The 12,911-nt window shown below is 36.9% G+C and overlaps 1 protein-coding gene across 2 annotated transcripts in view; it reads right to left on the bottom strand.

Annotated features, from left to right (window-relative positions):
- The window catches only part of SLC25A12 (solute carrier family 25 member 12), a 114,184-nt gene that overhangs the window by 57,929 nt on the left and 43,344 nt on the right, over positions 1–12,911 (bottom strand). For both annotated transcript variants that reach the window (XM_044669794.1, XM_044669793.1), the window contains exons 7-9: positions 8,387–8,525; positions 6,854–6,947; positions 4,684–4,768 (exon numbers count right to left, since the gene is read on the bottom strand). In XM_044669794.1, the coding sequence (XP_044525729.1) occupies positions 4,684–4,768; positions 6,854–6,947; positions 8,387–8,525 (318 nt within the window). The remainder of the gene's footprint in view (positions 1–4,683; positions 4,769–6,853; positions 6,948–8,386; positions 8,526–12,911) is intronic.

Here is a 12,911-nt window from a genome sequence, read left to right as displayed (position 1 = left end):
ATTTAGGACATCATAAAAGCACTTTCCCTATAACTTTTACCTGTTAATCCAACTTCTAATCACAAAACAATTTTCCCCTATCCCATGATAGCTCTTTCCCTTCTTCACAACCCCAAAAAAGATATTCTAAATTTTTTTTCCTCATGACAATTTGGATACAAGGTAATATGATATAACAAAAAGGCCCATCAATGTAATTATGTATTTGTATTTCAGAAAAGAAACCTCTCTTTAGAACACTACTGTCTGTCACAGCCTATGTGAAGGGACAGCTCCTTTTGCCAGGGTTCAGGGAATGGATACAATGACTGTGGCATTTCAAGGCTGGGGAATGGCAGAAGACCTTATAAGGATGCAAAATTGGAGCAGAAACAAGATGGAAGAGAAGGACAGGATGATAGAAAACACCCAAAGGACACCAAGGACAAGGAAGAATACAGCGACATGCTACTACCTATCCCTTATTTATCAGATTACTACATGGCTTTTTAAAAGTTTCATCAGGCCAATAGCCTCATAATAGTCAGTTCACAAAAAAAGAATAGGCTTCAAGAAAAATCAATGCGAGCCCAATGAAATCAGATGACAGCCCTCAATATTTTAGTACCATATTGAGATAACATATGTAAAGCTCTTTGAACACCTGCAAGCACTATACAAATGCTAGCTGTCACTGTTAGAAGTCAGAGTGCTGGTCTTGGAGTTAGGATAACCTGACTCCATTAAAGTCTCTAACATATCCTGCCTATGTGACCATGTACAGGTCCTTATTCTTTCTGTGCCCCAGAGAGATAGGCAAAAATCTCTAAAATTAAAAACACAAGGGAGTTGCTACTCTGTTTCAGTGAAGGGGAATTTCTTTGCCTAGATTCATCTAAGCCAAAGAAAGTCCAGATCCAATGATTCCCATATGGTGCAGATCTATATTTTAGACATACCTTGTGGCTCCCACTATTATTCCATGGTTGGTTTTCATGGACAACAATTTTTGGGAAACTACATACTATACCATTAGCTGATAATCATTAAGAGGGCTAAGCCCAAATCCTGGTTTCCTTAGTATCCTTCACAGGGGCTATCAAGTGGTTTGCCTCATGGCTATAATGTTCAAAAAACTCCTTGCCTTCCACATAAATGTGCCCTTCCTTGCAGTCATGCAGGATCAAAACTCAGAATTATCTGTAATCTTCTTCCCTCTTCCTCTCTCTCTACATCCACTTGCTAAGACCTGTTGATTCCAAAAACTTATCTGTTGAATCCATCCTCTTCTGTCCAATCTACCACCAGCCTACTTTAAGTCTTTATTTGCCTCTCGGACTACTAGGGGAAACCTCCTAACTGGTATTCCCACTATAGACCAACCTTCACACAAGATTCAATAATGTTTAACAAATTAATTAATTATCCCTGCAAAAGTCAAATAAATACTTGTCATTCTTAGCATGTCCATCAAACAGCAAGTGGGGATTTGTTGGAATGTTCATTCTTATTGCTTTCAAGGTAAAAATATTAATAATTAGCTACCACAATTAATTAGTGGTAAAGGATATTTTATTAGACTGGTAATATAGGAGAAATTATAAGGAAATTACAATGATTACCAAAAACGGAGAATGATATGTTCACTGTAATTTTTGTAAGTCAAATAAACAAATGGTTTTTGAAAATTATCTTCAAGGCTGCCCATTCCTTTCATTTTAAAAATAAGGAAACTGAGGCTTAATAAGGTTGAGTGATTTGATGAAGGTCATATGTGTAATAAGAATTGAAGCTAAGATTTGAACACAGGTCCTCTGACTCTAACTCTGATGCTCTTTCTGCAACTCCACAAATGTCACTGAATTTAGAGCTTCAAGTGAGTCAGATATTATTTAGCCAGATCCTTTTACTATTTGACTACTGCCAATAGGCTAAGAAATGGTAGAATTTGAATTTAACCAATGTCCTTTAATTTTTTTTAAACCCTTGTCTTCTATCAATACTAAATTACAAATACTACAACTAAGATACTAATTGGTTCCAATGCAGAAGTGAGGTAAGGGCTAGGCAACTGGGTTTAAGTGACTTGCCCAGGGTCACACAGCTAGAAAGTGTCTGGGGCCAGACGTTTCCAGGACATCCTATCTCTAGGCCTGGCTCTCTATCGACTAAGTCACCTAGCTGCCCCTTTCCTTTAATTTCTAATATGCCATGCTGTTTCATATTTTCTACTTTTTTAAATAACAAGTTTATAGGTCTCAAGATCTCTCTGGGGGTTATCTTCAACAAAAATGGCACTCATTAGTAAGGATCTTCTATTCTAATTTCTTTAGCATTCTCTTCAAATCTATAACTTTTCTCTTGCCTTTCTTTCAGTATGAGCCAGGAAGAATATAAGTTTCTTGGAAGGCAAAGACTTTCACTTTCTGTCTTTGTTATTCCAAGAGCCTGGTCCATAGTACAGTGTACACTGTACATGCTTAATTAACATTTATTTAACATAAATTTAATATTTATTCAATTAAGAATGCTATATGAATGTGAACTATCCAAATTGAAGATTCTTTGTTGTAAACACTAGAGTAGCTTCTGTTTGTTATAATAATTGCCAAAAATTATTTCCACCTATCTATGTATTTTTTCACCTGCAACTAGTATATGCAAAGGATCATTAGAGGCACTGAGGATGCTTAGTTGTTTCAGTTATGTCCAACTCTTCATGATTCCATTTAAGGTTTTCTTGGCAGAGATACTGGAGTGGTTTGCCACTGAGGAAACTGAGGCAAAGAGGGTTAAATGATTTGCCCAGGATCACACAGCTACTAAGTGTCTTAGGCTGGATTTTAACAGAGGTCTTCCTGACCCAAGGCCTAGCAGACTATCCACCATGCCACCTAGCTGCTGGCACTGGGGATATAAACACAAAAATTAATGTCTCTGCTCTTAAGGAGTTTGCAAACACAAATGTCATATGGAAATAAAGGAGAGAAAGATGGCAGCTTCAAGATGGAATCTAATGCATTCATTCTAAATTTTCTCCTATGATATCAGATATGTCCAATTATTTTTGGCAACTTGTTGCAAAAAAAAAAAATAAGCTACGTCATGAATCAAAATGGTATTGGCTATTTTTCTAAATAAATTTCCCAACATTTTTGATACTAAGGAAATGCTGTACTGGTAGGAGTAACTTTATTTCAGGATAGATAGATGAGGTCATTGATACTAGATGAATGATGAGGAGAATAGAAAAATGCTTAGGCTTCTCCCCGGATGCCCCAACAGGACTCTCCAACAAATGGGCTAGACTCTTTGTTGAGATCCCCATCTGCTTAGAAGGCATAAGGGTTGCCAGAAAATGCTAGTAATTCATCTCTGAACCTGTCTTCAGAAGCCAATTCACACCAGGAAAAGTAATTACATCACCCTTCTAATACAAATGAGATAGGACATATCTAGACATGAGGCGCCAGAAATTGCAACATTTCTCAGACCTCCAAGGAAATTCTGCACTGTGCTATGTGTAAGAGACTCAGTGGGGGCAGAGTAACATTAGGAACTTTTAAAAAATCTAGTTCATGTTGTTTTCAAAAACTATCAAATAGATTCACTGACAATATATACTGATGGTTTTCCTATAGCAAATGAAGACAAATTCTAAGCAGGTCCCCATTTTCTTTTCTCAAAAGGGACAAGTATTTTTGTCTATTAAGTTCCATTTTGTCGTAATTTCTGCTTTCTCCTCTTCACTCCTATGATTTCAACTGCCCACTTGAAACAGCACTAACTCCCAGAGTATTCTGAAAGTCTCTACTGCTGAGAGTCTCTACTCGAGCTGGAAAACCAATTAGAAAGACTGTCCATTTCCCTCTTTACATCTTAAATTTTAGTTTATTTTTCTATAGTAAACTTTCAGATGCTACAAAAAGAAGAAATATAGATAAGAATGAATTATGATATAATGGTGAAGTTTTTTAATTAATTCAATTCAGTACTTTAAATATTTGTGAAATAAATTGAAATTAGGTTATATTTAGAAGAATTAGAAAATGTCATATTAATCCTTCTTAAAATAGAAAAAAATTTGAAGAAGGGTTTCATATTCTTTAATCATAGTCAAGACTGTACCAATAATTCATGAATATATACATCATTTGTATGTATGTATGTATATGCATGTATGTATGTATGTATGTATGTATGTATGTATATGCATACACACATACATCTGCTCACAAGTATTCTTATAAAACACACCCATTGAATAACATATTTCATGCAGTAATGTTTTGGGTTGTGTTGTATTTTTTTAAAATAGCATATAAATGTCAACTTAATTATACAAAGTGAACTTAATAACACTAACCTTTAAACATGACTAGACAGCTGAAAGAAAAAGATTGCTAATCCCGGAGAGATCAATCCTATGTGTTTATGCTATTATTTTCCTTATTTTAATAAGTTAAGGGGGGAAAAACAAAAACATAAGCCTGGTCCCTTTATTGGAATTTTTCTGGATATGTGGATTCGTGGGGAAAAGAAGAAAAGGGTTTTTTTAAAACTTGATTCTTTGAGTAAAGTGAAAGTCTCTTTATGAGAAGCAGAATGTAAATTTTCACAACAAACATTCAGAAGCTTTATTCCCTCATTAACTTGCTATTTTAGCATTTTAAAAAGTCATTAAGTTTATGGGATTCCTCCTACCTGCCTCTGAAGTTCTGCCAGGTTGTAAGGTAAGGCACCTTCGGCCAACGGTGCTATTCTCTCAATATCTGCCAAAGTCAAACGCCTTCGGGTAAGAACATAGGTGAGAAATAATTGTTAGATTAAACAACAAATATAAGCCACTGGGGGTAGGGGGAGCTGGGGATCTTCGCTTATCACAGTTAAAAGAAATGCACAAAAACAAAACTCTCAATATAAACAATGGGGAATTATATCATAAAGGGGTTACTTTAGAAGAGACCCTAATGAAATATATCATAAGTTACCAAGGTTTTGATTATAGTAGGTAATTAAAGGTTGAAGAATCAAGCTGAATTTATGCCAGAAACCAATATAAGAGACATTATTGAACAATACATATATTATTATTGCAAGAGCCTATTTTGTCAAACACTTAAAACAGAGGTGTCAAACTTGTGGCTCTTAGCCCATGTAGGCCCAAACTCTTGAGTTCTGTCTAAACCAGATTAAAATGTAATTGGAAATGCTTAATAAAAGAAATGAAAATACAATATAGATAATGCCAATTTGTGGTTTTCTAAGTCAATATAGGTCCAAGTTTCTAATAAAGATTGACAGCATTGACTTAAAAGCCCTTTTGAGTCATACTTTGAGAACTCTCATTATTATGTTCAAGGTATCTTTTTCTTTCTTTCTTTCTTTCTTTCTTTTTTTAAAAAACCCTAACCTTCCATCTTAGAATCAATACTGTGCATTGGTTCTAAGGCAGAAGAGCAGTCAGGACTAGGCAATGAGGGTTAAGTGACTTATCCAGTGTCCCACAGCTAGGAAGTATCTGAGGTCAGATTTGAACCCAGGACCTTCTGTGTCTAGACCTGGCTCTCAGTCCACTGAGATATCCAGCTGCCCTCTCAAGGTATCTTAAAACATTAGACCCACACCACTGGGCAAGTCACTTCATCCCAATTGTCTAGCCCTTACAACCCTTCTGTCTTAGAACTGATATTTAGCATTGATTCTAGGAGAGAAAGTAAAAGTTTAAAAAAAAAATTAGATCCACAAAAACAAATTTGCAGAGGCTATGCCATCTACAGAGCAGAAAGATGACTACATTTGTGCAGGTCATGAAGAAGACCGAGAATTACTGAACTGGAAAAGACTTTAAAGATATTCTAGCCCATTTTATAGATAAGAATGTTTAGATTCAGAATCCTTAAGTGATTTTTCTCAGGGTCACAATAATAGATGATGAAAAAGTTTGGTTTAAAACCCAAGTATCCTAACTTCCAGGACAGGAATCTTTCCATTGCATGGTAATAAATAAAACACAATCTCCTGCCTGACCATTTTGTACTTCTAAGGCAACAAATTAAATGTATATGCAAATCTTAGGAGAGAATTTATGTTATTCAGTAATATATCGTAACATTGGGAACTATTCTTTGTACAGAATATCTAAAACTACACCCCCCCACTAGATTATCTTTAGGGTACAGAAATTCTTAGGGTACAGAAATTCTGGCTGAATAAAAGATTCCCACTGACTTATTTCTAGTGACTCTTCTTACAAAAATTATATTAGTTCTATAGATAAAGAGCCACTAGGAATAAGTGACAGAGGTCCACTTTGAAAAGTTAGAAACTTTTATTAGGACATAATTCCTTTATCCCAAATACAGAGCTAGTGGTTGAAAACATTTTACTTTTGAACTCTTTGGTGCCTTACTGAGTCATAAAATCTTACTGTAGTTTGGCTTCTGTCACATGATCACTTATCACAGAAGACTCACTCTTCTTTGAATAAGTGTCAACTTCCAGATACCTTCTTATTCTAATAACACCTCCTGAGAGTAAATCAATAATACTCTCTTCCTTTCTTCAGTACATGACTAGACCCCCGATGATTCAGTCCCAACTCCACTTCTTCTTGTTCTCATCCCATAAGGAATGTGCAAAGTCTTAGAAATGAAGAGCCAGACCATCAAAAGAGAGCTCTCGATCTTCTGTCTTTATGGACTCTTGAACAACAACTTAAGTACTTAAGAGAAGCAGATTAACTGAATCCTTAACTGAACTCAGCCCCAACCAGGTTCTACCGACAATTTTTTGCTTTCAATATAAAGACATACTACCAAATTTTCTTAAATATTGCTTTATAAACTTCATCTCCTATCATTAGAATATTTACCCAGTAGCATTGTACAGGTCTGCAAGCTGGTACAGGATGTCAATTTCCAATGGTGTAACTTGTCCGTACCTTATTGCATTTTGGGCAAATTCCTCTATGAGGGAAACAATATAAGTATTCTTTAAATTTGCAGGACACAGATACCAAGCTCTTACTTTAAATTAATGCAGTCTGGAAGCTAATATTATACAGGGCTTTAGACAGTAATAGCAAAAACACCAACAACAACATTATAACTGAATTTAAACATTTACTCTGCACATTATACACACAGAGAAAAATGTATTATTTCCTTCCTCGAATATTCCCAGTGATGCCTCCTTTGCATTGCCATCACTTCTTACCTTTTTATTATACCTATCTGTGGATGGATTCTTCTTGGAATCCCTAGCTTCCTTCAAGGCCCAGCTCAGGTAACACTCAATAGGCTTTTCTCACCTCAGTCTACCATTGTCAATACTCTCCCTCCACCATGAAATAATCTTGTATTCACTTATCTGTGTAGACATTGTATTCCCCCAGGAGAATGACAGCTTCCTACAAGCAAATACTTTCATTTTTGTCTTTATATCCTCTGTGCCTAGCCTCAGAGTACTTAATAAATAAATACTGAATTATGTTTGTCATATCCCCAACTTCCTCCCTAGGAGAATGTAAGCTCCATAGGGACTGGAACTATTTCCTTTCATCTTTGTTTCCCAAATGCTAACCCATAAATATCTGTAGTACTGAAAGACCCAAACATCTATTAAAGAATTATTTGTGCATTACCAAATTACCACAAAAGTCAAAAACATTACTATGATGGATTATCAAAGGTGAACAGCATCAAGCTAAAATTCTCTCTTTGGTTTCAAGTCACAGGTGAAAATGACCAGCTCTTTTCCACTCAGCTAAGTCTGTCTGACAGAATTCACTAAAAAGGAATTACTTTCCTTAGACACAATAACAGTGAAACAAGGCAATCACCACAGTTGCCCACCATGCTATCATAACTCTACCAAATTCTTAGTTCCATCGACAGACCTGACACCCTAGACCAGGAGTTGGCAACATATGGCTCTCGAGCCACATCTGGCTCTTTTGGGGGCCAGATATGGCTCTTTCTGCAGGAGCCATAAAGTCAATTTTTTTTCAGGCACTGTTATAGGAGCGCACTCTGTGAGCACTGTACGGCTCTCACAAAATTACATTTTAAAAAATGTGGCATTTATGGCTCTCACCGCCAAAAAGGTTGCTGACCCCTGCCCTAGAGTAAACATTTTGCTCTTGCAGCATCACCATTCTGCTTCACAAGTTCCCTGCTGGACCCTGTCAGCTCCTTTCCTCTATTTCTCACTCTTACCATCTTATTAAACCCCACTGAATTTCTAGGGATACATGTGGGCTAGATGGAACATGCTAGTTCACCTAGGATAGCAGAGACTCTCCCAAAGCTAACATTAGTATTAGTAAATTTAAACCATTTCCCATTGAAGACTAGATGGATAATATAAAAACATTCACAATAAAAAAACCAACAACAAAACTTACCCTTTGTGACTTCAACATCTTTCCTTGTTCCAGCTAGAGTGCTATATATCTTACGAACAAGTTCCATGTTATTCAGTAAGGAGTTAAAGGCATTGAAGTAGGAAAAGCTAACCTGGTGGGCAATACTTCCACCAGCCGCCTAGAAATAAAATGACATGGGGAAAAAATGCATTTTAGATTTTCCTTGAAATTAGACTTTCCTTGAAACTGATCCAAAGCACTCATCATTGTACTGGGGAAAAAATAACCGATCCATAAGTACAAGGAATGTGACATGCTTTTAAAAAAAGTGGTTGGGGGTAGGGGGGTTTTCCTCCTACCCTAAGGGGAGTTATGGGAGGGGGCCTGTTCCTCCTACCCTAAGGGAAAGCTTTTGCATTTTAAGCTTTAATGAAAAAAAAAAAGCAACATTAGGCAGCTGGACTTCATGGTTCACCTGTAAGGTCAGAACTAGCAAATATAATTCCCAATATAGGAAAATCATTTCTGTTAAACATTTCTTGGATAGTACTCAGCTACAGAACTACTTGTCTCCTCTGATCCAGCTAAACCCCAATCTATTGACCTTCAGGGAACAATCTAAGAAGCATCTTATAAAAAATATTTTTCTTCACATTAATATTTTTTCAAGGTTTTAAATCTTTTTAACAATATTATCTTCTTCTACTTTTTTTAAACTATTGCAACAATTTTATCTTAGCATCTTAATTCTGTACTTAGGTCCTGAAACATAGCATAGGATTTAGAACTGGAAGAGTCCCAAACATATGGCACACTTTCCCTCTCTGAAGTGGGGGAAACAGTTTCTTTTTCTGTCATTTTAACCACCATTCGAGGCTTAGCTCAAAAGCCCAACATTACTTGCCTTGTTCCTCATCCTTCTCTCTCCTCAGAATTTATGTATCACAGCTTGTTTGTATTATGTTTTATTTGTATCTCTTCTAGGGTAAGCCTCCTAATTTTATGGATAAGCAAAAGAGAGATTAAATGACTTGCCTCAGATCACACACAGGTAAGTAATAAGCATATTTCAGTCTTTCTCATTATGCCTGACTCTACCCAATTTGGGATTTTCTTGGCAAAGATAATGGAATGGTTAGCCATCTCCTTCTCCAGCTCATTTTACACATGAAGAAATTGAGGCAGAAAAATGACTTACCCAGGGTAACATAGCTAGTAAGTGTCTGAGGCCAGATTTGAATTCAAGAAGATGAGTCTTCCTGACTTCAGGCTAGCTGCCCCAGATACTAGAGTTGTGATTTGCCATTCCCTTCTCCAGCTCATTTCATAAATGAGAAAACTGAGGCAAACAAGTTTAAGTGACTTGTCCAGAGTCTCACAGCTAGTAAATATCTGAGACCAGATTTGAAATCATGAAGATGAGTCTTCCTGACTCAAACCTCATGCTTTCTCCACTATATCATCTAGCTACAAACAGATGCAGGACTGAAACTCAGATCCTTTTACTTCAAATTCAATGTTTTTTCTACCACGATAAGTACATTAATAAGTGCTCTAATTATAATTTTTTAATTTAATTGGAAGGGAGGAAATAGTCAAATTTTCTTCCTCAGCTTTATAGAGAAGAACCATAATATGCCCTCTGGACTCAGAAAAGGAAAAACCTTCACTGTTCTTGCTGGATGAGGAGGAGATGACTTTACCTCTCTGCCTACCTACATAAACCCATTTGAAGTTTATAAAAGACTAAATTATGAAATGGATGTAAGCCAAGACAGACTGTGTTTTAGGAACAAATATTCAAAATTCAAAGAGATGCTACATTAGGATGATTACCTTGATCCCAGAAATTATAGGTGTAAAGAAAAAAGCACAGATAATAGCAACACTTAACACCCACCTAACCCAAAAGCAAACCTGGAGGGGCAGCTATGTGACTCAGTGGATTGAGAGCCAGGTCTAAAGACAGGAGGTCCTGGGTTCAAATCTGGTCTCAGACACTTCCTAGCTGTGTGACTCTGGGCAAGTCACTTAACCCCCACTGCCTCACCCTTACTGCTCTTCTGCCTTGGAACTAACACACAGTATTGATTCTAAAATAGAAAATAAGGGTTTGTTTTTTTAATTTAAAAATTTTTTTTTAATTTTAAGTGCATCTAGACCCAAACTGGAGGCCAGCTCTCCAACTTAAATTGAGGTCGACTTTGATTCAAGAGGGTCTGCATGACAGATTCCAGCAGTTTCCAAGTTTTGACTCTCTGAGAATTCTAATTCACAACCAAGTTATAAGTTAAATAATCCGCTTGCTGAAAAGTGTTTCTTTGCCCCAAAGAATCAAACTCTTCCCTTGGGGGGTCTTCTCCTCCCCCTCTTTTCTTTGTTTTGGGGGACAGGGGAGGGGAAGGTGTAGAATATGTAAGAAGTGACACGTATCCTGTTCAAATTCACTGGAGAAAAAGAACAGGAGTTGATCTTTCTACCCCAGTGTAAAGCAAAGATAATGACCTTCAGCTGAAACAACAAAAGAGCTCACTGGCCTCTCTCCATGTAAAACAAGCAGTGATCAAAAACGTACACATATGTATAGGGCAGGCACAAGAAAATAGACAAGTGAGGGAGGGTCACTCTGGAGGAAGTGCCTGAAAATTTAACATGTTCAGCTACTTGCAATTTATGTGAAAATTGTCTAAATCTAGTCCTGCATTTAAAGCCAGACTTAGGAAAACTTGATCCATGAATAATTCAACTGGTTATTTTTCAGAGCTTGGTAGCTTATTTAACAGAATAATGAGCAATGTCTAGACCATAGATGGGCATCAGGTGCCATTTCTGGCAAATCAAATAGCCAAATGTCACATATAGGGAAGGGGCAAGGGTTAGAGAATAGGTCAATTTCAGGCTGTTGCCTTAAATGTAGGCTTTCCTAACTCAATATATCTTCTGCTATGACTACAGAGACTGATATGAAGGTAAGCAGGAGACAAACTATTCCCACCCTAACAAACACTGGAAACAGAGTTCCAATGTTTGGGCCTCAATGAATTCTAGCAAAGCAGTGGTGGCCAAAGTAAGGGCAGAATTAAGGAATATGGTCCACTGAGAAAAAGAATTTGTCTCCCTAATCTACAGTCATTTTTGCTTCTCCCAATCCAAGAGCTGTAAGAGGAAATAAAGTTTTAGGAGTTCTAATTACCTTACTACCTCTTTCATAGGTATTTTTTTAAACCTTTACCTTCTGTCTTAGAATCAATATTATGTATTGGTTTTAAGGCAGAACAGTAAGGGCTAGGCAATTGGATTTAAGTGACTTGCCCAGGATCTCACAGCTAGGAAGTATCTGAGGTTAGATTTGAACCCAGGAACTCCCATCTCTAAGCCTAGTTCCCAATCCACTGCTGTCTTTTCTTACATGAATTCTTATAACCTAACCAACCAATCTCTCCCCTTCTAATTCATCTATACAGCATTGCCAGAACAATTTTTGATGCTTCTCTGCTCAATCATTCACTATTCAAAAATCATTAGTGTTTCTCCTCTTTCTACCACAAAGGCCAAACTGAACTATTCACCATCCCCAAAACTTTCCCACTCTGAAGACTTTATTCCTATTATTCCCTCAACTCTACCCCCCCCCCATTTAAGGCTTGGCTCAAATGCCCAATACCACCTCCCTTCTTCCCAACTCTTCCCTGTCTTGAGAATTCATTTATCCTCTTGAGTTTTTTTATATTTTATTTTGTTATTTGTTTATCTACCATATCTCTCCCCTACTAGATAAGCTCTCTAGGTACAAGGGACCACGTTTTATTTACCTTTGTAAATATGTAATAAAAAAAAAACAGGACTTTGCCCTCAATAGGCACTTAATAGATATTTTTGATTGAATGAAAGAAAAAAAGAGACAAGAGTAAAAGCAAGATGTTAGCTTTAAAAAGAGTCCTGTAATTGAAATAACCTTAATGGCAATGAAGAAAGCACACTCTTGTTGCAAGACATGCCTTGCAAGCAAAACTGAATAGGAGTTAGGTGGCTTGAGGGAGAATGCAGGACCCAAAGAAATGTAAAGAACCAGTTGTTGTTTGGTTGTTTCAGTTGTGTCCACATCTTCGTGGTCCCATTTGGAGTTTTCTTGGCAAAAATATCAGAGCAGCTTGCCATTCATTTCCTTCTTCAGCTCATTTTACAAATGAGGAAACTGAGGCAAATATGATTAAGTGACTTGCCCAGGGTCAAACAACTAGCAAGAGTCTGAGGTCAGATTCAGTCAGATTCAGATGAGTCTTCCTAACTCCAGGTCTGGCATTCTACCCACTGTGTCATCTAGCTATACCAGGGATAAGTGCTAATCAGTGTCAGTTAATGCTTACAAATAAATTTGTTTGGGAAGAAAGAATATTCAAAGTACTTCATCCAATCCAACTCAATAAGACATTAATAAATATCTACTATGTGCCAGACACTGTGCTCAGCACTGAGGATAAGGAAGAGAAAGGAAGGAAGGAAGGAAGGAAGGAAGGAAGGAAGGAAGGAAGGAAGGAAGGAAGGAAGGAAGGAAGGAAGGAAG

The sequence above is a fragment of the Gracilinanus agilis genome, chromosome 3 (genome assembly GCF_016433145.1).
Source record: "Gracilinanus agilis isolate LMUSP501 chromosome 3, AgileGrace, whole genome shotgun sequence".
Classification (NCBI taxonomy): domain Eukaryota; kingdom Metazoa; phylum Chordata; class Mammalia; order Didelphimorphia; family Didelphidae; genus Gracilinanus; species Gracilinanus agilis.
This window is presented reverse-complemented; position numbering and strand designations above follow the sequence as displayed.